This window comes from Penicillium atrosanguineum, assembly GCF_028827265.1.
Source record: "Penicillium atrosanguineum strain IBT 20685 chromosome Unknown utg000004l_segment0_segment0, whole genome shotgun sequence".
In the NCBI taxonomy this organism is placed as follows: Eukaryota; Fungi; Ascomycota; class Eurotiomycetes; order Eurotiales; family Aspergillaceae; genus Penicillium; species Penicillium atrosanguineum.
In genome coordinates this window covers 239,268-265,509 of record NW_026623136.1, presented here as the reverse complement: position 1 = coordinate 265,509, position 26,242 = coordinate 239,268, and the positions used below count along the sequence as shown (strand labels likewise).

At 50.3% G+C, this 26,242-nt stretch overlaps 7 protein-coding genes across 7 annotated transcripts; 5 read left to right on the top strand and 2 right to left on the bottom strand.

Moving 5' to 3' along the window:
* Nucleotides 1-2,055: 2,055 nt before the first annotated feature.
* Nucleotides 2,056-5,524, top strand: N7443_005404 (uncharacterized protein; the record flags this gene model as incomplete). The annotated part of the gene is made up of 2 exons (XM_056885460.1): nt 2,056-2,624; nt 2,680-5,524. The coding sequence occupies 2 exons, from the start codon at nt 2,056-2,058 to the stop codon at nt 5,522-5,524; spliced, it is 3,414 nt and encodes a 1,137-aa protein (XP_056740908.1).
* A 1,477-nt stretch (nt 5,525-7,001) lies between these two features.
* N7443_005403 (phosphatidylinositol-3-phosphate-binding ubiquitin-protein ligase) lies at nt 7,002-8,940 on the top strand (the record flags this gene model as incomplete). Its single annotated transcript, XM_056885459.1, has 2 exons — nt 7,002-8,267; nt 8,323-8,940. 2 exons carry the CDS (start codon nt 7,002-7,004, stop codon nt 8,938-8,940), a joined length of 1,884 nt encoding a protein of 627 aa, XP_056740907.1.
* Nucleotides 8,941-9,675: 735 nt separating this feature from the next.
* On the top strand, nt 9,676-12,257 carry N7443_005402 (putative C6 transcription factor (War1); the record flags this gene model as incomplete). Its single annotated transcript, XM_056885458.1, has 3 exons — nt 9,676-10,820; nt 10,867-11,150; nt 11,197-12,257. 3 exons carry the CDS (start codon nt 9,676-9,678, stop codon nt 12,255-12,257), a joined length of 2,490 nt encoding a protein of 829 aa, XP_056740906.1.
* Nucleotides 12,258-12,745: 488 nt separating this feature from the next.
* N7443_005401 (t-SNARE) lies at nt 12,746-13,021 on the top strand (the record flags this gene model as incomplete). The annotated part of the gene is made up of 1 exon (XM_056885457.1): nt 12,746-13,021. One exon carries the CDS (start codon nt 12,746-12,748, stop codon nt 13,019-13,021), a length of 276 nt encoding a protein of 91 aa, XP_056740905.1.
* Nucleotides 13,022-15,846: 2,825 nt separating this feature from the next.
* On the bottom strand, nt 15,847-17,905 carry N7443_005400 (Zn(II)2Cys6 transcription factor; the record flags this gene model as incomplete). The annotated part of the gene is made up of 8 exons (XM_056885456.1): nt 15,847-15,983; nt 16,050-16,256; nt 16,320-16,778; nt 16,865-17,132; nt 17,180-17,481; nt 17,536-17,730; nt 17,786-17,814; nt 17,895-17,905. 8 exons carry the CDS (start codon nt 17,903-17,905, stop codon nt 15,847-15,849), a joined length of 1,608 nt encoding a protein of 535 aa, XP_056740904.1.
* A 1,800-nt stretch (nt 17,906-19,705) lies between these two features.
* N7443_005399 (putative MFS transporter Fmp42) lies at nt 19,706-21,882 on the top strand (the record flags this gene model as incomplete). The annotated part of the gene is made up of 3 exons (XM_056885455.1): nt 19,706-20,084; nt 20,155-20,317; nt 20,367-21,882. The coding sequence occupies 3 exons, from the start codon at nt 19,706-19,708 to the stop codon at nt 21,880-21,882; spliced, it is 2,058 nt and encodes a 685-aa protein (XP_056740903.1).
* A 2,941-nt stretch (nt 21,883-24,823) lies between these two features.
* On the bottom strand, nt 24,824-26,172 carry N7443_005398 (FAD-dependent oxidoreductase; the record flags this gene model as incomplete). Its single annotated transcript, XM_056885454.1, has 5 exons — nt 24,824-25,543; nt 25,614-25,717; nt 25,772-25,875; nt 25,939-26,076; nt 26,147-26,172. The coding sequence occupies 5 exons, from the start codon at nt 26,170-26,172 to the stop codon at nt 24,824-24,826; spliced, it is 1,092 nt and encodes a 363-aa protein (XP_056740902.1).
* Between the last annotated feature and the right edge of the window lie 70 nt (nt 26,173-26,242).

Here is a 26,242-nt window from a genome sequence, read left to right as displayed (position 1 = left end):
TATCAGGAATAAAAGTCCTAGACAGGAACCGCGTCATAGCAGGACCAAGCATCTCAAAAATTCTCTCCCTCTCCGGCGCAGACGTCCTCCGGATCTCACCGCGTGGTATACCCGAAGCAACAATTCAAATGCTCGACACGCTACACGGAAACTGGGATCGGACATTGTTTTGAAGAGGGTTGAAGGGAAATTGAAATTCAGAACCCAGCTTGAAGATGCGGATGTTTTGCTGGATGGGTGTAGGCGTGCTGTTCTGGATCGGCTTCGGATTCGACGGGATATGGTTCCGTAGGTTGCGAAGAGACGGGGGAAGGGGGATTGTTGTTCATGCGAGGAAGAATACTTATGGATGGGCTGGGGAGTTTTGCGAGAGGTGTGGGTACGCGCAGCTTAGTGATTGTGCATGTTGTTTTTTTCTATTTCTTGACTTGATGGTGAGAATTGCTGGTTGATCTTGATATAGGTGACGGGTGTGAGCCGGGCGCAGGGGAAGTTTGCTGATCTTGATGAGCCTGCTGTGCCATTGGTTCCGAGTTTGGATTATCAGTAAATTCCTTGAAGTCAAGATTGGAAGTGGATAGGGATCATGCTGATGTGGTAGGGTTGGAATTGTGGGCACCGTTAGGATCACGCATGTGTTGGACCGACGTGTAGAGGTCATAACATTCTGATACGTCGTTGAATCAGTTTAGTAACTGGTATTTTGATCTGGGGCTGCATGGGAATAAGGCACTGGCGGCTATCAAGGCTAGAGATCCGGGGTTTCCAGGCCAACATGATATGGATCTGTTCACGATGGCTAGTTTGACGCAGCAGAAAATTCACCGGAGTTGGAAGGGCAAGCTGTTCGCTCTGACTCTGTTCACGTTGTTGAGACGCGACGGGGAATAGAAGGGGAGATGGCAGAAGTCTTGAATTGGAAGAAGGTAGTCCGATTTGAGGGAGCAGATGGCATACAGTACGGCTATGATCATGGTTCACATTTGCCGGGGGTTAATCGGGCTGAGTGGATGCGTCCCATCCATAACGCTAATGTGATTCTGTAATAAGGTGGTGGCTTTCCAGGTCCAAATAGTGCGAGAATAAGTGAACACATTCGGAGATTGTCTATGAAATAAGACATATCATATTCAACGATGGGGAATGCCACTATATTGGTGCCAAGATGGAACCGCGGTCTCGTACAGCAGTAGCTCTCTGTGGCTTGCCCTAGCAAGACCCTGAATCCCGGTGTGGCCGTGTTCGGAGAGAATAGACCCAGCCACGTCCCCCACAGTGAGACATCACGAGATGGGGAAGGGCCATGGTCATGCTATTGGATCGAATCATGGTTTCTTGCTCAGGCCGTGTCTCAAGGACAAGTTGTAACCCTGATCGGCGAGCTTTCAGGTGGAATCCCGTGGATACGGGATCAGCGAGTGAGACAGCAGCGGGGTGAAACAGAAATGGCAAATTGACTTCCGCTGCCAACTACCTAGGGATCATAAGTTCTCAATTATTAGGGCCAGGGTTGGGATATAATTGAAAAGAGTGCAGAGTGCAGAGCGTAGAGTGCAACGTGCGGATGTTGCAAGGGAGAAAAGTATAAGGCTGATCGATTGCTATTTCCGGATACTCTTGACAGTACCTTTGTCCCTTCTTTTGATTGTTAGCAGACTGTTATTCGACTTCAGTTCTCGCAAGTGTGCAATTCCTACTGTCTTCAATTAACAAATTACCCTAGGTGTGTCTATATAGCTGCAGTTCCAAGTCGAGCTAATAATAACCAACTCCACCGGGCCAGACCCAACAAGGCGCAGCAAAAACACACCCTGTGCCTAACTCACCCGACACTTGTCACTCTAGCACCGACAGTCCCCTCCTATTCGACTTACGTACCTCACGTTTCTCTCCCCTCTTCCTACTTTCCGACTCGGATCTGCTCCCCCTCATACCCACCCTCGAGTCCCCTATCCGCCCCTCGGACGCGACCTGGGCCGAACAATTCTGACACCAACACAACGTGGATTCGATTACTCGCTACGGGGGCTGACCTCCCCTAGGAGGTCATCCCAGATGCCTGAGAGAGACGAGATGCGTCACAACTCGACGCGTATGCCTGGGGACCCGGCCCCAGCGAGCTCGTATTGCCCACGCGGCCTCTCTGTTTCCCACCGGCCCCGAAAAGCCTCCACCTCCACACGGTTGACACTAGGATGGTGGATTGCTCTGGTCTGTCTGCTCTGGACAGCGCCAGCAGCAGCGGTGCGGCTAGAGTTTGACAACTGCCTGAGCAAATCGATCCTCGACTCTAACCCGGCGCAGCTCCAATACGTGCCTCTTGATGTCGCCGTTAGATACAACCTGAGCGACCCTTTACATCCGCTGAATGTGACGGTTTATGGAAATGTTACAGGCACAGCCGACCGGACGTCGGACTATCCCTCGTGGAACTCCTCGTCGTGGAGTAATCCAAACGACACCCTCGGCAAGATCGTGGATCTGAGCAGTTCGAACAACAAGTACAGCACGCTGCTAACCTCGTTAGACGTGCTGAGCTTTTCGGCATATTCCAATGCCTCGCGGTTTTGCGATTCTGTCACGCAGGGCGAGTGCCCGCTGGGCCCAGTCTTCAACTACAACTTGTTAGTGGATTCTTCCCTCACGCTTCATCTTTATCTAACGCACAATTCTCCCTAGGAGTGACTTGGGCACCTTGCGCGCTTTCTCTGTCCAACATGACATGCTTTCGACGTATCGCTTTTCTACCATCACCCCGACTCTAATCATCCGATCCGGCGACGCAGATGCAGCGGAGATAGGTTGCATAACGATACCGATCACACCAGACTTCGGCGCGACCCTCAGAAATGCCTTGGCTTTCGTGCCGATGGTTATCCTGATCTTGGTTGGAGTTGCAACGGTGACTGCTGCTATGTACAGCCCATGGGGAACTACGGATCCTTTCCGATGGACGAGCAATTACGGGCGCGACGAGGATGTTCTTCGACTGATGACACCTGGATTTGCAGATTGCCTGCAGTACCTGCAGTACGTCGTGCTGACAGGCGCTCTGTCGTTGGACTACCCCGGGTATTTTCAACCAGCCGTCAGCCACGGATCTTGGTCTGTTCTCATGTTCAACCAAAGCTTTGTCCATCCCGATGGAGGCTATAACCCGGTTGTAGATGGTGTCTATGCGGTCAACGCGACCTACGGACTCGAGCGCATGAATCAATTGGTGGGAATGGCCACCGCGCGCGATATTTGGCCGGGCATGATAGTCTGGCTACTAGTCATCTTGATTTGCATCACGATCCTGACCCAAATTGGATTTGGGATACGCTGGCTCCTCCGTGAGCTGGCACACAACACAGAACAGGATCTGCGTTCAAAGAATATGCCTTTCACCGTTGGCAATATCATTCGCGTTGTATTTAACTACCTGCTCCTCCCCCTTATCTCGCTCTCTTTCTTCCAGCTGGTCATTGCTAGCGGGTCTCCAGCTTACAGCGTTGCGTTGGCGGCACTCGTCATCCTGATTCTAATATGTTTCTCAATCTGGATGGTTCGTGTCATTGCATCGACTCGTCCCAAGTCTCATCTCTTCGACGACCTTCCGACAGTGCTCTTATACGGGCCACTGTATAACACCTACTGTGACGATGCCGCGGCATTCGCCATGGTTCCAATTCTCCTCAACTTTGCCCGTGGCGTGGCCATTGGAGCCTTACAGCCCTCTGGAATTGCTCAGGTTGTCATGTTGGCTATCTGTGAGGTTGTCTCTGTGCTCACGCTCATAGCATTTCGCCCATTCCCTGCACCGACGCACATGAACCTCTACCACGGCGTTTTCTCCATCATTCGATTCTTGACGATTATACTTAGTGTTGTGTTTGTTCCATCTCTCACAGTCTCAAACGCCACCCGCGGATGGGTCGGTTATGTGATTCTCGTGCTGCATGCTTTGGTTCTTATTTTTGGATTCTTCCTGAACGCTCTTCAAACATTGATTGAGGTCTTGGCCAGACTCGCTGGTGCTGGTGGTGCTACTCGTGGTGGCTTGGTTAAGGTTTTAGGTATGCGGCAACTGTCAAGACGGGCACCGAATCGCGATATCACACGCCAGAGCCTCGGATCAGAGGCAGCTATGCTCGCACACGTTGACGATCGTATGTCATCTCAGTTTGACGGGTCCCGCCCCCGCAGTCTATCGGGCAGTTCTGCCTTGCTGTTGAACCGTGCTACGGCTAGCGAGGGACGCGCTAGTGCAGTACTCGAGTATGCCAGCTCCCAAGGTGGCACACACAGCCGCGCTGCTAGTGGTGGCCTATATACGCAGTCACCCACTGCGTACACCGGAGCTGGCTTCCCCAGTGACTCACCAAATAGCAGCACCTTCATCGGCGCGCATCCTCGGGATCCGTACTATCGACCGCCTCGACCTGGGCGTCGAACGTCATCCCAGCCAGACTCACCGATTGAGCCTCCACCTAAGGGGAAAAGAAGCTCAAGGAGCTTCATGAAGTCTAGCCGGGCTAATACGGACGAGGATTTGGAGTTCGCAACGCCAATGTCGGGACGAGGCACGCCAACGCCAGCTTATTTGCCAGCTCCCAAGGATGATCTGGAATTGGAGGATCCTCGGAAGCGGAAGGATTATGCCGTGCGTGAGGTGGACTTCTATTATCGCGTGCGCGGTCCTCCACTATCGCATACCGGCACTCGCAAGTTGAAGACGGGACCTGCAGATCCCACAGGCCCCGTCTCTTCTGCCACGGGCTGGTTCCGCAACATGTTCCAAGGCAAGACCAAGGACAAAGGAAAGGGGTTCGAGGTCGTCCGAAGTGCTCGGGCACCACCTCCCGGTCTCTTCCATGAGGGCACCTATAACGAGGAGCCATATCATGACGATCCTGAAGATGCAGCGGTTGGCGGCCACTCTCGTCAAGTCTCTGGCGGAGAGGAGCCATACAGATACTCCGAAGGGGACCCCGAAGGCCAACGGTCCAACGAAGCCCGCGCTCCTGTTCTGCCCCAAGTGAACTCGGTCGGAAGCATCGAACTCCCCAGCCGAGTCGGCTCGCGCCGCACTCAAGCACAAGAAGGCACGGAAGAACCGGCCGCACCCCTCCCAATCGTCACCGAAACAACCTCCCCCCAGCCAAAACCCGGCTCGGATCCCACCTTCCCAGATGAAGACCACCTCCAACCCTCCTCCCCCGCGACAGCCCGCCTTCCATTCAGCGGCAGCAGCTCAACATCCCGCGAACGAGGCCAATCCCTTGCCTCAGCATCCGGTTCCCAAAGTTCCTCCCACCGAACAGGTCGCGAAACCCGAACAGACCGCCCAGACCGCCCCTCAAGCATGGGCTACGTCCCATCCCACTTGACGCAAGACAACATCATTCACGGCAGTCCCGAAGAGCCCTCCTGGGCCGGCAGTGCCGCCGAACTAGTCGACGATGCAGAGCACGGACACGGACACGGACACGAGCACGAGCACAGGATTGGGCAAGGGAACACAGAGCCGCCTGAAACCTAAATGTATCTCCACCCTCAACCAATCGTCCTCTCTACCTCCTACCTTCTCTAGCACCGGTAGTGTACATTCAATATATCCATGTTCCACCACACGCACATGTAACAAGTATCGTTCGATCGGGTCGATGCCGTGACGAATTTCCTTGGTACTTGTGTCGAAAAATTTGTTTGGCGTTCTTTTTCTTCAATATTTCCAAAGTTGTTTAGCTTGGAGCTTGGTGATACCGGATTTGACTAAGCCTGGTCTTAATGGAGTGGTGATTAATTTCTTGCTATTATTTGAACCATTCTTTGCAGGTGCCTGTTCAATGTTGGATATGTTTATGGGATTCTACTAGTATATGTGATGTAGCTTGGAGGATATAATGCATTCGAATGATTGAAGACTGTGTTTAGAATTTGAACATCAAGCTTATGAACGCGTATTATCTGTGTTGCCTTGAATTGTTGGAGTCTGTCGAGGCCAAGTTGACTGCACATGGTCCTGTTGTGGAAGAGAAGCACAAGACTTGCTTTTGTTTTGTTGATCGATATATCTGCCGCCCAGATACCCCATACATGGACTAGTCATTCCTAAATAAGGCCCAAACCCTTCATACGATATGTTGGGATATTTCGCCCATGTGGAGTCTATAAGTTGGTAACCTCTGCAGTTATATTGCTCCTGATTGTGAAGGTAAAGGCCAAGGAGAGGTGAATCAAAGTCAATATAACTTGAAGTCAGGAATTCGGATGAGGCCAGCTGGCTCTGACGACAATCCTGGGAGAAGAATTATGGTGAGCAGGACCGGAATCTCGGGCTTGGCGGTAGAGGAGGAATCGAATCGCCTGGTAGATAAGAATTTTGGAAGAGAGGTAGGTAAGAAGATGAGGAAGAATAACACAAAAGATGAGAAAAGTAATAAAATAAACGATCTTAAATTAAGGTCACTACCCATGCCGACTATAGGAACAGGTAGTCCTGGTAATAGACAGTAATCCCCATAATCTTAGAAGATATAGATGTCCCGGAGATGAAGCCGAATATATCTCAGTCTCGGCCCGGTTTTGCCACTGCTGACCGTGTTTGCGACTCACCGCCCTAGTGGCTCAAGGCCCCACTGATAAGGCAATCCGGACCCAAACTTCACCTTTTGCATGATCTCCGGCTTGGTGACGGCTGTATCTCCAGTCAGTTAATCCAGTCAAGCGCTCACGGACAACATATTATAATCACTTATTGAATTACTGCCTGATTTATTGTTGTCACACCATCGCCCTTGTGTTTCCACCTCTTTCTCTAGTCGATAAGGGGTCACGAGACATTCCAGCGACTTGTGTCTTTGAGCGATCTCTCATTCAATCGTCACTTTCGCGTTCGACAATCGCTACCTACCCGCCGTATACCTCTCTCGCTCATTGCCGAAGCATCGCAAATATATCACCAACGCGTTTGAAGAACATCGCCCTCGAAGGCTCCATGACCAACTAGACACTGGATGCTCGAGACAAGTCTCGATGACAACAAGGAAATTAAGAGATTGATTACATCAACTGGATATAAACAGAGCTCTATGATGTCTGGCTCAGGTACTGCATCATCAACGCCCCCCTCGACAGGTCCTTTCTCCGCTGGCGAGAGTGGCGGATCCAGAACTGTTGAAGATAATGAAGGGCTGGGCGCTGGACGCCACACGGATTTTAGGGTCGCAGACGAGGGAGACACCCATAATGGACAATATCCAGGGGGTGAACATCGCCGCGGAAGCACACAAGATATGGAGGACGTACCAGAAGTCTCCCGGCAAACGAGCCACCCCGACGTGGCACCATCAAGGGCAGGACCCATGATTGATCTCACTAGACCGATGCCTTCGCACCCAGCAAGACATCGCAAGCGACGGATGGTAAGTCTTGGAGAAAATCCTCGTCTGCAACGTACTCGGTCCGGAGAAGCACCCTCTCGCGAAGCCATTACTCGAGAGGCATTTCCTCACCGATCGATATCCATGATCGTCCCATCGTCAGGAGCTGGCTCTTCCACTGTGGGGTCGTCATACGCAACGGCAATCGATATAACATCTTCTCCCCCTGATCAAGGCCGCAGGAATTCAGTCTCTCGCGAGGAACAGGGCCATCCACACCATCCAGCTGAAGGGACTCCTCGTCTCGGTGCGGGGAACGCGGGCTCACCGGCGTCTTCAAGACGGGCATCAAGACAGTCTGTCTTGACAAACCATGATATGTCTGATTTCTTCGGACAAGGTCATGAGTTATCGGCAGGGCAAGGTGGCACCAGCCAGTACGATGAGAACCCTGAAGCGGAAACAGACTTACCCAGATGGCAGCCTGATTCAGAAGTCTCGGAATGCCCGATATGCGGCACAGTATTCAAGCTCTGGTATCGAAAACATCATTGCCGGAAGTGCGGCCGCGTCGTTTGTGCTGCTTGCTCCCCTCACCGAATTACCATCCCCAGGCAGTACATTGTGCGTCCGCCTGACTCTTCTTCACTTCCCACATCTCCGCCAATACCTCTACCCCGCCAAATCGTTGATCTCACTGGAGAAGAACCTGTGTCTTCATCACTTATAAATCCTGCTCTGGGAGGTGGTGAAGAAGTACGACTTTGCAATCCCTGCGTCCCCGACCCAAATCCTCACCCCCTAAACTACGCGCCTGTACGGCCTCACGGTCACCGGTCGACCCAGTCACTCTCTTCTACCATGCTTCCGCTCTCTGCTCGTCAGTCTGCTATACGTCCAGTAAGTTCTAGTTGCTATAATCTAGCCAGTGCGTCAGGCTAATAATTACTTGCAGGACGACACTCGTCAGGAACGACGCCCGTTTGAATCGTACCGCCGCCTATCGCTGCGTCAGGAAGCTGTTCACGATAGCCGCCACCCCTACCCTTACAATCAAGGTCGAGCTTATGAGGACGAAACTCGCCGTGGCAGTCGTCGATTCACCGGCCCCCCTGCATTACATTCTTCTGGTGCCGCTTGGCCTGCACCAGCACAAAGCACCTCCACCAGGAGAGCCCCTCCTCCTGTAAGCGAGCGCGACCTATGCCCGATATGTGGTGCCCTCTTCCCTCCTCTTAGCGCCGACGCACCCGATGCCTCTCGAGAGGCTCATATTGTGCACTGTATCGAAAGCCGTGTCTCGCCCGCCCCACAGGACTCCTCGACATTGAGCCCCTCGTTGTTGAGTCCGTCTCCTGCCTCCGCAGTCGCTCGTATGGTCACATTTATGGCTACGGAAAAGGACTGTCTTAGCGGACTCAGCGAAGCGGCAGAGTGCTCGATCTGTATGGAGGATTATGAAGTTGGCCAGGATCTTGTCCGTCTTGAGTGCCTGTGCAAATTCCACAGGGGATGTATTGTCGACTGGTTCAAGCGAAAGCCGGAGTGCCCGTTGCATAAGGTGTCCTCATAAGCTCACATGTACTCGGCACACCATTGTTTGGCATCTTCAACTCGACACGTAACTCAGTTGGTGAGTTACTATTTCTTATTTTCAATACGCAGAGGGGCGCTGGTGAGGATATGTATTTTGCTCTGTGTACTACTAGCCTATGATGTGATGATGAAATGAACCTAGCATAATTTTTAACCTATCCGTAAACCGTGACACGGCGTACTTGTGAAGAAACCAAAGCACAAACATAGAAAGACGTTCCAACCCACGACTAGATCTATTCGCGTCTGTATCGAACTGGTGTCAGATCAGCTTGTTGAGTCTGGTCACGTGTCATGCTGACAAGACCGTCGTCGCCCGCTTGAAACGAAACTGCGATGTCAAACAACTTCGGGTTTCCAAAGTCCGTTTGATTTTCGAGTCAAGGGCTTATTTGACTCCTGCTAGAGGTGTTGGTTTGGCTCCGCTTATAATCAAACTGCTGCAGCCACTCGCAGGGCAACTCAAGACAACATTGCATCGGCGGTCGGTGCTTGCATTCACCGTGCTCCGCTCAAGCTCGTGAGGCACAAACAGTCACCTCGTGGGCTTCATTCACACTGTAAGCTCGACCTCTTGCCGGATGGGCTCTCTAAATCCAATGGCTCCAACGACAAATAGGCTAACATTCTGCAGCTCAGGGGCTCCAAGCCGAGCAACCAGCCCCGCTGGAATTTGACGTGACCGGCGATTGCTTTTGCCGTTCCATCCGCGATGTCCGACTACCCGGAGCCACCGTCGCACATGGCCATGCATTCTCAAGGGGGTGCTTCCCCGGATAATAGGGCCGAGTTCCCCATGCGGTCGCACCCTGCCGCCACCTCCACTGAGCCTGAAGATCATCAAGTGGATCTCAAACGGTCTCGGGCTTGTGAGCCCTGTCGCCAGCTCAAGGTGCGATGTGACCCGGACCTAAACAACCTTGATGCACCATGTAAGCGATGCGCCAAAGCGCGTCGTACATGTATAGTGACGGCGCCGACTCGGAAACGCCAGAAAAAGACGGATAGTCGGGTGACGGAGCTCGAGCGCAAGATTGATGCCCTAACTGCGACGCTACAGCAATCACACAGTAATGCAATTGCCATGGCGCCTCCAGCGCAGCAGTCACAATATTTTCGAGAAGAACAGCCTGCCTCAGGGCGATGGCTCTCTGGAGATTCTCACGTGGCGGGGAATAAGCGCAGCCACGACGAGCTTTTGGCATCGCAGTATTCCCTTTCTGATAGTCCACCTACAGAGCAAATACACAAGCCTTCAGTCTCGAAATGGCGTGGTCCTTTTGCTGGCGAGACTGCACCGCCGAAGGTTGAGGCTGCCAATGAGTTTGCGGATGTTGTCGATAAAGGACTCATTGACATTGAAACGGCCAATCTTGCTTTCGACCACTACGTCAACAAAATGGCAGTAGAGATGCCCATGGTGGTGTTTCGTCCTGAAACAACAATGGAAGACGTGCGCCGCGACAAACCTACTTTGTTTCTCTCAATTATTGCTACTGCGGTTGGCAAATTCAACAAAGATGCCCAGCTCCCACTTGTGACTGAGACTTACAAAGTAATCGCGGATCGCGTTATTATCAAGGGTGAGAAGTCTCTCGAGCTAATCCAGGCAATTTTGGTCTCCGCGATCTGGTACTTGCCTCCAGATAATCTTGAAGAGCTCAAATTTTATCAGCTCATCCATATGGCCGTGGTCTTGGCCATGGACATTGGCCTAAACCGCCGGCTTCAGGGAGACCTCAAGCCCTTTGCGCGTCTCAGAGAACTTCTGATCAAAAAGCCCCAGGGCCCGAATGTCGATATTCAAGGGCCCGAAGCGAGACGAACCTGGTTGGGATGTTATTTTATGGCCGTTCAGTGAGTTTCCTGTGTTGAACTGTTTGAAAATACCTAACATAATTAGGGTGACCACTGCTTTGAGGAGAACCCATCTTGTCAGATGGCATCCATACATGGATGATTGTCTTCAAGTACTGGAAACCCACCCCGACGCTTTGCCATCTGACCGGCAAGTTATCTGGTGGGCCAAACTTGGATTTATCATGGAGGAGTCAGGAGTACAGCTATTGAGCGATGACCCTGATTCTACGACCTCGTTTGCAGACAGCAAAACACGATATACAATCAAGGCATTTAACAATCAGCTAACACAATGGAAGAAGGATATCCCAGGGGATCTCTTCACGAGTAAGTTATTTTCTATCGACTTTGCATGCTTTTCTAATATCTAAAGTTCCCTTGGCACATACATTCCACGTCGTCAATCTTTTTGTGCATGAAAGTGCCATGAGTATCGACTGCAAGGACAGTGTCATACCCTATACTCCGGAGAATAGCGACTTGCCTGCCTCGGCTCTTGCACCGCTTATCGATGCTCTCACCACATGCATCAACGCAATCCATCAGAGCTTGGACGCCATACTTTCAGTCGAGCCGCAGCGCCTTACATGCCTGCCGACTGTGTCTTTGGCTCGAACATCATATCCTGTTGTCAGCCTGATCAAAATCTACTCCCTCTTGACTGCGAGTGAATCGCGCATCGGCCAAGTCATCGATATGCAAAGCCTGAAGCTCGAATGGTACCTCGAAAAAGTCATCAACCATTACCGCACTGCCGCAGCTCTTGACGCAGGTCGGGCCCCAGCCAAATTTGGAAACATTATCATGATGTTGCGGAACTGGTTTGTCAAGAAGAAGGAGAACGGACCAGCACTGCGCGAGATCTTCGGAACCGAGATGCGCTCAGACACACAAGACGACAAGCCAACACCGCAGCAAAACCAGATGAAACAAGGCGCGACACCTCTCGATCTTCTCAGCGAAGTCGCAACAGGGAATCAATCCAGTCGAGCTCAACTCAACGGCTCACTCATGCAACGTCCCCCTTCCGGCCAGGGATCACTTTACTCACCAGCGACCATGACTCAAAACATGTCCAACTCACCGACACCAGGAGGCACCACCTACGGCCCAGCGGAAGCACCGACAACATCATGGTCAACACCATCCTTCACACCATCCATGTCTGGCCACACTGATCCAAACATGGGAAGTCGCGCTTACTACCAACCCTTCACACCCACAGAGCGCGGAGCACTCTACACAGTGCCGTCCACGATGGGCGGTACATACGTGGACATGTCAGTAAACATGCCCCTCGGCCAGATGAGCATGCAGACCGGACTAGGCGTGGAAGAAACATTCGATCCAGATAACCTGTTCGCGTTAGGAAGCATGATGGACGAGGGATTGTTTACGTTCCCCTCGGCATTTGATGGAAATTTCTGGCTCTAGACAGTCTGTAAATTGGCGTTTGCGCTTTTTTATTCTTCTCTTCTCTCTTATACCCCTGACATTAGATCTCATATCAGTTCTTAAATTATATTCTTCTCCCTCATATCCATATATGTGTATTACCTTGGCGGATGGTCAATTCGTTCAAGGCAACAACATTCAAGCATCATAGCAAGTGTAATCTCAGGTCGAATGCAAATAGTCAAGCTTTACAGTGTTTCAGTTCTATACGCTTTGAATATTAGAAATAGGATTCGGAGATGAAGAGACTACTGGAATAATGAAAGAGCGGTCTACGGGCATTCAATGCGGGAAATGAAACTGCTGAAGCCATGGAAGGCCGATCTCCTCTTGCTTGCCGATCACGACTGTCCCTAAAAGAATCCGTGGGCGCCATCAGTACACATTTGCACAGGCTCAAGTTTCCCCGCGGGTTATATTGATCATTCAACCTTCGAAAGAAACAGGCGATGTTTTGGTTGTAGTCAATGATATGCAACGTATACTTACACTTGGGACTACGACTACCCGCAACCTCCCAGGGTCTGAAACTCTTCCTCAACGTCCAAGCAGTGCAGACCCTGGATTTCGCCAATTTTAAGGTTGATATGGGCCCACTCCTGCATCATGGCTCTAACAAGATTACCGCTTTTGTGCCGACGTTGAGGTGGAACTACTACGTCCGCAGTGTTCACGATGAGCTGGAGATCTCGGGGTTGAAGCCGACGTTGACCACTTTGCTGGGGAATGTGGATGCGGACTGATTCAGGATGTGAGGGCTGTTCCTACACCAGTCATCATATTACTCTTTGATGCGGCTATATTTTGGTTTGAAAACATATCAGAGAATAGTTGACTTTTTGTGGTTTCTATTTTTTTTACTTTACCTCTAGTGCCTAACCCCTTCGGCATCTAATGGCCTGATCATCTAGCATTTGTCGATCTGCGTAGTGCACTCATTCCGTTTTTTTAAGTGCCTCCATAAGAAATCTCTGGTATTTCTGCCTATCTCTCCGCTAGAATGCCTACACCCTTGCTCCACCTGCAAACGGTAGGATACCATTCCGGGATGGCGCTAACGGGCGGGCCGGGTCCACCCATGAGATTCTATGCACTAGTTAGTACTTTTTGGGGAGATGCGATTGGTAGACTCGGTTCTTAATTTTGTCGTAAGACGCGAGGCAAAGAAGCGATAGGTGGAAGAAGGGGGAACGTCTCGGTATAGGGGCATATGGAAGTGTTCATCTGCATCGATGCCTGACAAGACTGTCAGTAAAAGAATGATGCCTGATGCCTACAGCTGGTATCATGTGCCATCCAGAGCTGGAAGCGATTGCGAGATTCTCACGAAGAAAGGTTAGAATCTCTACCCTGAATACTCTCGATACCGCAGACCCACTGTAGTATAGTGGTTTATTTGTTCAGTGCTGTAACAAACATAAAGGCAGCAAATCGAGAACCAGGAGCGGCCAAGACGAAGAAAGGATGAAAGCGACTATCCATCATTTTGCCCGCATGAAACATCGATTGACCACCCAGACGATGACATAAGCATATATGCGGAGGATAACGTGGTTCACAAGCGAGTGACGCGCCCAAGCGAGTGACGCACCCACCCATTTTTTCGCGTCTCCGCGCGTCCATTCATCTTCTATCAAGCACCATGCCTCCAATTCGCGTCAGATCAAGCCAAGATTCTATCCAGCAAGAGGGCCGTATATCAATTGCTATACAGGCTATTCAGAATAAAGAAATCAGTTCTATACGCGAGACGGCACGTCGTTTTAATGTGCCTGAAGCTACGCTCCGCCGTCGACTACGCGGTACTACAAATCGCGCTGACACTCGCGCAAATAGTCTTAAACTGACAGATATTGAAGAAGAGACGCTTCAAAAACGGATTCTATCGCTCGATCTACGCGGAGCAGCCCCTACACAAGCTCATGTACGAGATATGGCGAATATTCTCCTTGTAACGCGCGGTTCTACCCCCATCCAGACTGTTAGCAAAAATTGGGTATATAACTTTATTAAATGACGCCCAGAACTTAAATCTCGCTTTTCCCGACGATATAATTATCAGCGAGCAGAACAAGAGGATCCAAAGATCATTCGAGCGTGGTTTGACCTCGTACAAGCCACAATTCAGCAATACGGTATCCTACCAGACGATATCTATAATTTTGATGAGACTAGCTTCGCGATGGGCCTCTGTACGGCCCAAAAAGTGATCACTCGATCAGAATACTACGGTCGGAGATCAGTTTTATAGCCAGGAAACCGCGAGTGAGTGACTGCGATTGAGTCAATAAACGCTTCGGGGTGGGCGCTTCCACCAACGCTTATCTTTAAAGGCAAGCTATATAATCAAGTATGGTTTAAAGACCTTCCACCCGACTGGCGCTTCGAAGTCAGTGTAAATGGATGGACAACCGACGAGATAGGCCTTCGCTGGCTTCAAAAACAGTTTATTCCGTCAACAAATCATCGTACGCGTGGACGATATCGCCTTCTAGTCCTTAACGGACACGGAAGTCATCTAACGCCAGAGTTCGATCAAATCTACGCGGATTATAATATTATTCCGATCTATATACCGCCGCATTCCTCGTATCTACTTCAGCCTCTTGATATCGGATGTTTCGCTATATTAAAGCGTTCGTACGGCAGTTTAATCGACCAAAAGATGCGGCTCGGGATTAACCATATCGACAAACTTGACTTCCTTTTCACATACCCATAAGCTCGCGTCGACGCCTATAAACCAACTACAATACAAAATAGCTTCCGAGTAGTAGGACTAGTGCCAATTAATCCTCAATAAGTGCTATCAAAGCTAAATATTCAACTTCGGACACCGACACCTCCTATAAGCCGCGGTAGTCAATCAAGCGCGTTTTACCCACATACGCCCGCGAACGTCGACGAGCTTTTGAAGCAAGCATCCTCAATTAAAGCTTTCTTAAAGCGACGCTCAAAAAAGCCCGCTATCGCCTTCGCAAACCGCGTTAAACCAGCTTATCAAAGGCTATCAGATCGCAATGCAAAACGGTATCCTTCTTGAGCAAGAAAATAAGCAACTACGTGCCGCAAACGCTACGCAAAAGCAAAAACGTGCTCGCAAGAATAGATGGATAGCCCACGATAACGGTCTATCCGTACGAGAAGCATTAGAGCTCGAGGAAGCTCATAAAGAGCCCCCTCAGGTAATACTAGCTCCACTAAGCCTACTACCGCGGGACACACCAGCACCGAAGACGCGTCGTCCACCTCAATGCACTAATTGCGGAGTGATCGGACATAGAAGGAATGCCTGTAAAGCTAGAGATTAATCAATATAAAGGCGTTGTGGTTGATTAATATGCATAAAAGTGTAGAAAATTTGGGTGGGTGCGTCACTCGCTTGGGCGCGTCACTCGCTTGTGAACCACGTTAGTTATAACTGTCACTCCTCAGCTCGCCGAAAGAACCGGGTGGCACGTGGAGTTGGAGAAGACTTTCCAGGAAAAAGCCATCAAACGAACTTGAAAAGAATTGACTGGAATATTTTGTTTTGTATCTGTCGATTGAAACATGGGGTATATTCTATTCATCCGGGACTTCGCTGCCACGTTTGCAAAATCCGTCGCTCCACATAAGCCCACGGCCATCCATTATCCCTTTCTGTGCGGCGGAGGAGGTCGAAAAGTAAGTTTTGCGCCTGGGGATCATCTATCCATGAGCTGCCTGTAAATCAAGAGATCAGTAAGGTGAAGATTGAGAAAATGAAGAAAGACAGGGATAACGACGTACAAGCACATAATGCATGACAAGCCATAATCCGTAAAGATGGCTCATCATCTGCCGAAAGTGCAATGCCCCATAGGTAATTCAGGTTATCCGTAATCTGCTCCTTGATGTTCATATGATGCTCCGCGGTCATCATCCTCCGATCATATCCTTCGAACTCGCGAATCAACAGTAACGCCTTCGCAAGGCAAACGTGCTGCATAGCCGTAGCTGTCGAAATAACATTAGCACAACCCCAACTCCCCGTACAAAATACCCAGAATAGACACTCACAATGCCATAAACTAGTATACCAAACAACAGGAAAAGGTTTCCCTCTCCTGGGCTCCGGCGGCGAAACATGCAACGGCGTAAACGTCTCAGGCCTCGTCGTCTCCCATTCCAGAATCCTCTGCTTCAGTGCATTCTCCCTTGCACCGAGATCCGCCCCATACCGACCAGAAACATTATAACAGGACTCCACAGTCTCAGCGAGAAGCCAGATGGCGCGATTTACCCAGTCGCGCTCGGTGCACGGCTTGGCGACCCACCAGTGGCGGAGCCGGTCGTCAAACGGCGCGAAGGTTAGCCGAAGACATTTCTGGTACGTAAGGGCAAATTGAATGTCTTGGATGACAAAGACCCAGAACGATGCTGATGCGAGACCGCTGGATATCGCACAGTCCACATGCGAACTGATGTATACGGAGCCGGCGAGGAGATGGCGTTGTGGGTCGTTTGAGGGGGTGTGGGCTGTTTTATTATGTTAGTGGGGAAGTGGGAGGTTGGGTGATTGAGATCTTGGTTAGCGGGGAGCTGGGTAGGTCTGGGCTACGCACAGGAGATCTGTTCGAAGAAGCGGAGGATGACGGTTGAGCTTAGGAGGATGTCGATGCCGATCTCGAATTCGGGCCTGTCGAGCACCGGGAGCATGATTGAGACGCAGCGCTCATGATAGCTATCTGCGACGTCTGGAGAGATGGTGTTTGTGGTTCTGGATAGATGGCATGCTGCTACAGCTAGGCAAGCGTATAGCAACAGTGAGGATGAACTGGCTCGTCCGGCTACATCCGCGCAGAAGTGTCGTTCGGGATCTCCCGCGTCAAGCTGGACTTTTGTTAGGCGCGCGGTCTGTTCGCAGGAAAATGACTTACCCATGGTGCTAGGTGGATTTGGAAATGTCGGAGGAGATAAGCTTCAGTTACACTTGCTAGGCGAGGCTGGCCGGGAGTCGTGCTAGATGGACGGGGTGAGTTTGCCGAGTTGGACCGAGTCCCGGCTTGAGAGTCTGCGATGTAAAGTGGGAGTTTGGTGCTTGAGCCGGGTAGAGAAGGTTCCATAGTGGACGAGCAGGTCGAGCGAGCTTCAGACGGTGACCTGGAGAGCGATTTATTGCTCGTCGCCGGTACGACATGATACTCGGACGCAGTCTGGTCGGTTTCATCTTTGAATGAGACTGGGAAGGATGAGCAAACTTGAAAATTTCAATTTCACGCACAGGGTGGCCTACATTCTGAGGATGTTTCAACCCAGACCTGGTCCTCAGGGAAAGTCAGGTCACTCTCCCCATACCTCGGGGGCCCCTTTCCCCTTAGGGATGGGTTCTGGCCATGCCGAAAGGAAACTTCCTCAGATTTGCCCGGGGCGGGTACGCAATCGCGACCAGATCGCTGGCAACGCAGACATCTTGTTCCTGATTTGTCACCTGCAGGATGATGAAGGTTAGACCCAAATGGTGCAGTCGATGAGCGATATCATACATTTCAGATGGCGCAGACGACAGGTGAGGCTAAACAAGGTCAGCTGTTTCAGTACATGATTCCCAGGCTTCCGGATTCACAGATCAGTGGGAATAGGAGAAATACGAACCATCCCCTCATTACGCAGAGTGGCGAGGAAAACGACTAAAACAAGAACATAGTCGGCATCCCAGGCCCGAGGATGCTAGATATATGCAATTACGATTCATGAAGCTCGAGTAGTAATCAACAAGAGGCGGAGACCAAGTGGGGTGGGGCTTGCAAATGGGTCACGATTGGTAGACGGCAGATCATCATGAGGCCAACGCAGAGTTTTTGGGGTACCAAGCCATCCCAAGTTGGAGATTAGCTCGGTGGAGCGGGTAAACGGGTTTCGAATGTACTGGAACTTCACTGGAATTGGCTGATACTGATACCTGGACAGGGTAAACGCCTTGGGGCCGCTCCTCATATTTCCTCGACGCCAGGTGCAACGCTCCCCACAAGCCCCATTTTGACAGTCTCCTACTGTATTTGGTTGGATGGCACGCACCCCCACGCGCGTCCGACAAACTTTTGCTTCCACCCTACCCCGATCAAAACCGATCTTTGCCCGAAGGAGCAAGATCTTAGATGCGTTCTGGCCGAGATGTGCGGCTTCCTTCGGGAACCCGGGCGGTAAAAACAAGCGAGTAGAGATGGAACAGCGGGCTATATGGTCGAGAGCTGTCGAAAACCGTGGCTGTTTCTGTTTCCGACGGGAGCCGTGCCCCCTTTTTTTTTTTTTTTCCCTAGCGTCCCTTGGTATCTCGGTGAGCGTAGGGATATTTATGGTATGGATTTCCCAGCAATGTTGCGTATCTGCGTATGCATAAAGCGTAAAAAACTTGGGGCCAATAATGGATGAGTGTGAACGGCAGGAGTCTCCACGAATGTAAGCCGGCTATATTCACCAGCAGGATCCGAGAGCTGTCGTCAGTCTCAAGCTTCCAAAGGAAATAAAGTGAAAACACTAGCGCCAGCATCACTCAGCATCCACCGGGACCTGAAGTCGTCACCGCTGCTATTGTTGAACCATGTGGCGGACACGCTCATCAAACTCAAAATGAGCTCGAAACCCAGCATGAGGGAAATCGCCATGAATGGATAAGATCATTGGATCGGCGACGCCGGGATCTATTCTGTCCCTGACAAATCCCGCACGGGGGCGGGGTCCATCAAAGTAGAAATTTCGGCACTGTCCGTGATTTCGGGTCTCATTTCACTGGACCCGTGGATGGCGTATGTATGGACCCGTCGAACCCTGCAGATCTTGGGGAGCCGTGCACACGATGCCGAAGCCGTGATTTGTGGTTCGGGAGACAAGACGCGTCTGCAGACCCTCACCTGGGCGGGCGTCCGGAGCAGATGCCAGACCTGTGTGTGTTCGTCCGTGGTTGATGTGGGGAGGGTAGATGCCGAGGAATCCAGCTGCCTCTTTGAGCGAACTCTACCGAGTAGGTTTCGCAGATTGTCTCCGGATCGGGATGACACAGGGGCATATCAGGGGGATCAGATACCGGAATATGAAGACCTGAAGATCACCCTCCATAAATAGGAGATTGCATCTTGGATGATTATCGGACATAGGGGAAATAGGACCAGCCACCAGCCACCTTTCCTCCTCTGGTTAGTCAGCCACCATGGGAATCAGGTACCCAGGCACGACTTGGGAATCATGGGAATCATGGGAGTCACGTTACTAGTTACATAATCAGCTGATCACCGTAGATCTCATCATGTGACCTGCTTATCTCGTTGGTAATGACGTGACGAGATAAGAAACAGGGATTAGGATAGCACTTACCTGACACCGTCTTAGTGCAGAGAGCAGTGCTTTAACAGCTTCCGTTGTGGCCAACTTGCTTTTTTTCTCCATCATGTGCTGATATTGATCTTGATATGTCTCTTCCTCGTATCTCCTTCCTCGAAGGTTGGGATCGCTACCCAGGCGGCCCCGTCCGTGCCCGAGACGCCGCGGCTCTATCAGATACGGAATCAGAGTACGATCTACCAGAACCGTCCCCGCTGTCGTCCTCCTTCCCCTCGACGTATAGCAGACTTAATTTCAACCCGTATGCGGGACCAGGTTGGAACGAGAGTACTGACGATCGTGATGATCACCCCTCCTTGTTTGGATCCCTTCTCTCTCCTACGGCGACGCGGGACAGTCGAGTGGAGCCCCCAAGTGCCGACCTTGGCTTTGCCGCTGGTCCAGGGTCCAAGGATCCTTGGTCGGTTACGAGGCCTGCTTACGAAGTGAGCCCCGCTAAGCGCATCGGTATGCCGAACTTTTGTTTTTATTTTATTTATTTTTTCAAGTAGGCTTTGGGGGTGCTAACATCTTTCAGCCCAGGTTTGTCTTGCTGTGATCTATTGTTTCCTGGCTGCGGGAATTGTCTTTGGTTTTGCGGCCATTAAACCAGTTCTAATCCGCGAGAATGTATATCGCAACCTCTGCTCGCAGGACGAGCTCGAGGATGATGTTGATGTCTGCTATGGTCAGGAAATCAGGTGCGTTTGTTAATGCCTCGAGCTAAGATCACCACTGACTCTATGGCAGGTTGAACCTCATGTTCACCATTGCCGCTGTGGCAACCAATGTCTCTGCCCTCCCCGTAGGAACCATTCTAGATGCGTATGGCCCTCGTGTATGTGGCTTCATTGGCAGCGTGTGTCTTGCTCTTGGAGCTGTGCTATTCGCGCTCGCCGGCCAATTGCCCTTTGATGGGTATATCCCAGGATATCTATTGCTCTCTCTGGGTGGTCCGTTCGTGTTCATCTCATCATTCCAACTGTCCAACACATTCCCCACACGGTCTGGGCTGATCCTATCCATGCTTACTGGGGCTTTCGATGCGTCAAGCGCCCTGTTCCTGCTATTCAGACTTCTGAGCGAACACACAGATGGCTACATATCAAGCCAAAAGTTCTTCCTAGCCTACCTGATCGTCCCGGTATTCATTGTGACTGTCCAGATTACAGTGATGCCCAAGACATCCTACAAGACAGCCGGCGAGCTAGTTCAAGAAGCATCAGTGCACGTCGCCGACGAAATGGCCGACCGCGTAGATGGTACAAACCAAGATGCCGAGCGGGAGCGGATTGATCGTCGCGCCCAACGCCAGAGCATCGTAACCCAGATCCAAGGCCTCCTAGACGACGGCACATCATCAATTCGGTCTGGCGGGATCAACGACTCTGTCTTCCAATCCCCGAACATTCAATCACCGCGCCTTGGGCCCACTGAAGCGCCTCAGCCCGTACCCGTCCTCGCAAACACACCAAATACCCACACAAGCGGCGTCTGGGGTGTTCTTCACGGCAAAAGCGCCCTTCAGCAACTTTGCACGCCCTGGTTCATACTAATAACCCTATTCACGGTGCTCATGATGCTCCGAATAAACTATTTCGTCGCCTCCCTCCGCCAACAATACAACTATCTCCTTGACCCACTCCTAGCCCGCCAAATCAACACAGCCTTCGATATCCTTCTCCCCGTCGGCGGTCTCTTTTCAATTCCATTCATCGGCACATTCCTTGACACTTTCAAAACCCGCACTGTCCTCACCATCCTGGTGGCAACGGCTACCGCTATTGGTGTTCTGGGATGTATTCCAAACAGTACGGAAGCTGCGTATGGAAATATTTTGCTTTTCGTTCTCTATCGTCCATTCTATTATACCGCTGTGTCAGATTACTCGGCAAAGGTCTTTGGATTCCAGACGTTTGGCAAGGTTTATGGGTTGATCATCTGTCTTGCTGGTGTTGGAAACTTTGCACAGGCCGGTTTGGATACATTGACGCTCAAGGCTTTCGGTGGTGATCCTGTGCCCGTGAATGTTGTTTTGACTCTTTTGGTTGCAGCCGTGGGGTGTGTGTTAGTTGTGTTTGTCTCTTGGAAGACGGCTGTAATTGCGAAGGAGGGGAGTGGACCGGAGATGAGGCCTAGTTTGAATGCGAATGCGAATGCAAATGCTAATAGAAATGGGGCTCATCCGGAGGGTGTGTTGACGATGGACTGGGAGACGAGAAGGCTTCTTTCTAACGATAATGAGCGAAGAGGTTATGGGTCTTGATTTTGTAAGAATGGGGGTGGTACGGGGACGACGGCGATGAGTATAGTTACATATTACGACTAAAGAAGCTTGACAGAGAGGTGGCATGGTTGGCCATGCTATTGTTAACGAGTTCAAATGCCCTACGGATGATGCGTTCCTCAAGTCCCACATGTTCTGTAGACGCAAAATCTTTCGCTCTTGCTCCAGCAGTAGTAATGAGGGGAATATTGAAAACCGATGATGCTCAAAAGAATGAAGTGCACTTGTCCCGGGATTGTAGGTTTCAATCACAATAATTCGAATAAAGTCCAATTCCATCTCCTTTCTTCAGGTGAGACCTTGCGTGTTCCTGCAGCGTGTTCTTCCGACCAGATGACTCGCCACATTTGCATTTAAATTTGAGTTAAAATCTTCATATTTGACACGATGATCTCGGGGCTCTCATTTAATACAATATCAGAATTTAGGTATGTATGCAGAGGAAGAAGCGGAAGCTCGGAAGTCGATCGCCTCTGTCAACATCGAACGTCATGTGGAGCTAGACAAAATAAAGCAGACGGCAAACGGTAGGTAGTTACATACAGCCCATACCAGATTTATCCCCGAAACACCCCATGTTCCAATTTTTGCCGTACCCCTGCACCATCAAATGAATTCGTGACCAAGAACATATGCTCAAAATTTTCAATTACGGAGACGTGGACGGCCTCCGTTTCCTTACCCGATCATAGGATGAGATCGCAAATGCTGCTGGAGATTATCTTTTTGACCAAATGCTCCATTGCATCTGTGACAGTCGAGTTTTCCAGGGAAAAGATGTGTGGAATTTGACATGTCTAAAAAGGGACTGTCGATTCTGAAGCCACCATCATACGTGCAATCAACCCAACCACACCTTAGTTGAGTGGTGGGAATACACACAAGCGTTAAACCATAAGAATATGGAGTAAAGTTGAGAACCGCCGAAGGACTCGCTAGACCGTGCTTTCCAGCAAGCTGTATCCGAAAAAGAGATCGAGATCCTAATGGATATGGGTGCCTACTATTGGTTCATCGGCCTCCTTGAAGAGGTGACGTTGAAGCGGAAGGCAGACACGGGAAGCCGAACGGTCGCCGTTTGGCGGGACTGACTGGGGGTATCCACTAAAATCCACTAACTCGTATCTTATCCAGGGCCACGGTGACGGCGCCCGTGCACCTGCAGCTCAGGGCCATCATACGATTTCCTAAGCACTCAGAGTCACGCGCCTCAGCGTGGACTTGATGTACCGCTCCCTAGGTCATGTATCCACCGTACGCCCTCTCAATTCTCCTTATAGTGACAGGGATGCCGGTGTCAGTTGTGGGGTCCCAGAGGTCCAATCTTCGTTTCCATGGCCAGAAATTGACCCACCTTTGAAGGTCATGGTTCTTGCGTAGTTTTCTTCTTTTCCCGCGCGCTATGAGACGAGCAATAACGAATCGCTACCGCCAAGGAGTGAATGATCAAAGCGGGTCAATGAGAGGAATTTATCTACCTAAATGCGTTTCAGTTGATCACTTTCATCCATCCTTGAGTTAAAAACTAAGTACTTGACATAATAAGGGGTGTGGATTCTCAGTCAGTACAATACGCGAAGACAGATCTGTATGTGGAGGAAAGGGAGTTGGAAATCCAGGCGAGATGGACTTTACTCGATTAGGCTGTGGCTACATACATAGACAGTTTGATCTACTTGAATCCAAGCAGAAGGTCATGACTCGGTTCTGTTAATGCCAAATGCAGAAAACTAGAACATGTATTTTACAAAACCTTGCCTTAATCGACCGATAGTGATAGAAGCCAAACGCCCTGAAAACTCAAAACACATTTATGGAATATCATAGATTCAGTATCGCCATTCTCTTATTGTTTGCAACAAACAGCCGTAAGAGCCACTGTTCAAAGAGGCAGGGTCGAAATCTGGACCGACTTAGTCACAGCAACCTGAGCAATGACCTTTTCTAGGTCGTGGCTTCGAATGAGCATTCCACATATGCTCCTGAAGTTTATCATTCCGCCCGAATGCTCTGCAGCATTTGCTGCACTTGAACCTCTTGGGAAATATATGTTTAGACTTAATATGTCTCCACAAGGACGTGTCGCGGGTAAAATTTCCAGCATAGGTGCAGCCCGCCCATTCAAATCTCACTTGACTATATTGGGATGTTAGACACTAAATACTCATATAACATCTCGGGCTTACTCAGAGTGTAGTTGCGCAGAAGATCTCGGCTTTTGGAGGACCTGATCCACGCAGTGGACGGCACGTTGAACATCGGATGTATGAAGTAGATCAGGTGGAGGGCGGCCAAGAGTTGAGTCCTCTAATTGAAAGCTTTCGCAGGAAGATCCTCCATTGATAAAGATGGGTATTCGCGCTGGGATAGATTCGGTATACTCATCGGTCACCCGGGTGGATGGATGTGGGCTGTTTAGTTTTATCTTGTTATGTTTAGCGCCCTAATACGCCGTCACGTAACCTCTCCTTAGACTGCCTGATATAAAGACCTGACCTTACCCTATTCTTCTCCGTTTCTGTCGAGGGTTCCAGGGTCCCTATGCGGCAGGGCTTTCCTAGACCTCCGGAGATCAGCTGACACTGCGGTGTGCTAGCTGACCTGGATGATGACTAGTAGTATTCAGTACTGCAGCGTACTAACTAATCTATGAATAATAGGAGAAATACATGACATCTCCATAAATGAAAGATAATATAGATAAAATAGATGAAATCTCCCTGGTCTGCCTTTTATGAGAGAGAAAGGGTAGTGGGAGGTAAATTGAGATGAATGCTCTTATTCTTATTCAGTCTAGTTATGTAGCTATATTTATAGATTTAGCTCACTTAGCGCCGATTGGATCATGAAATTGAAAGAGCCAGGATACTGTGTAGCCGAGATCATACCTGGAAAATTGTCCGCCCCGTCCTTTGACCATTCAAAGTTTAACCCGCATTTTGTTTGACAAGACCTCCTCTACCAATGAGGTCGCCATGGCTGCACAGCCAAACGAAGCCTGATATCCAAAGCCTCCGTGGCCATAATTATGAACGACCGACACACCTTCCACTTGATCTTTCTCAATCCGAGGCCCACCATCGCGCATAGGCCGCAATCCAACGCCGTGCCGAACGATATCCAAACCTTCAATACCCTGGCCCTTTTTCACGAGCTGTGGACAAATGGCGATAGCACGTTGCATGATACGATTTGCGAGGTTTGGGTCTGGCAAGGCGTTCCAGTCGTGCTTATGGTGTGAGCCGCCAATAACTGTACCTCCGCCTGCGGCGCGAGTCATGATATATGAGACTTCCTCTTTCCTATCTTCAGTCTCCGAAACAGAGACAATAGAACCGGGATCATTGCGAACGATGACAATCTGACCCCGGTCTGGATATAGCTTGTCATCACGAACTCCGTAGAGGAATTTAGAAGACAATCCTGTGCAGTTAACTATAACATCTGCTTTTTGCCCCGAATGATGTGAACCAGCGGCTTCGGCAACATGCTTGAAAAAGGCTCTGTTGAAAATGACGCCGTTTTTGACGCATTGGCCAACCAGCCATGGTAAATAGATGGCGGTATTAATACAAATAGAGGTGAAACTTTCAACACTGTCGATGTCAGGTGCCAATTGGTCCTGAGAAACTAGTTTGAACTGAGCATTTAGAATTAGCACGAATTTCTCGATCAGGCCGAGAGGGAAGCAATCGATTCTGTACGCATACGTTTGGCACGACGTCGGCATACCAGGGATGCGGCTGCACGGCCTTCGAACTCCCGTCACTTGAAGCAGGCCCCTGGACTTTCTTGCGCTTGTAGATCAAAGAGTCTAGGATACATATCAATTGCAGCCAAGGTAGGATTGAGACCAGTGGTCACTTACTTCGAAAATGCAAACCTGCTTCAGGGAACTTTTCTGCTATCTTTTTCAAGGCTGGCCAAGAAGCCCGCTCCCATTTACGTTGATTACTGCCTTCCTTTCCAAAACTATAAAATTTAGAGCATCATAAGAAGTTAGATTTTTATGAGTAATTGATGGGCTGATCTCACGGCAAATAGTCGGCACCAGCCCACGGAGATGGGTATTCGATATCGTAGTCGCCGGGCATATGCTTTGCTAGTATGGTGAGTTTGTTGGTCGGATCTTTGGACAACAGATAGGCAGTTGTGAGGCCCGAAACACCCGCCCTGAGATGCGTCAGTTCGACATCATTGACATGTCTCATATTATTCTCTGTTGGATTTCGGGGGCGATTACCCTAGAACGACAATATTGTTTGGCATAGCGGTTTTTGCTATTCTCAGTTGATCGTAGAGCACAAATTATACGGATGCGCGAGCAGGGACACGCTGT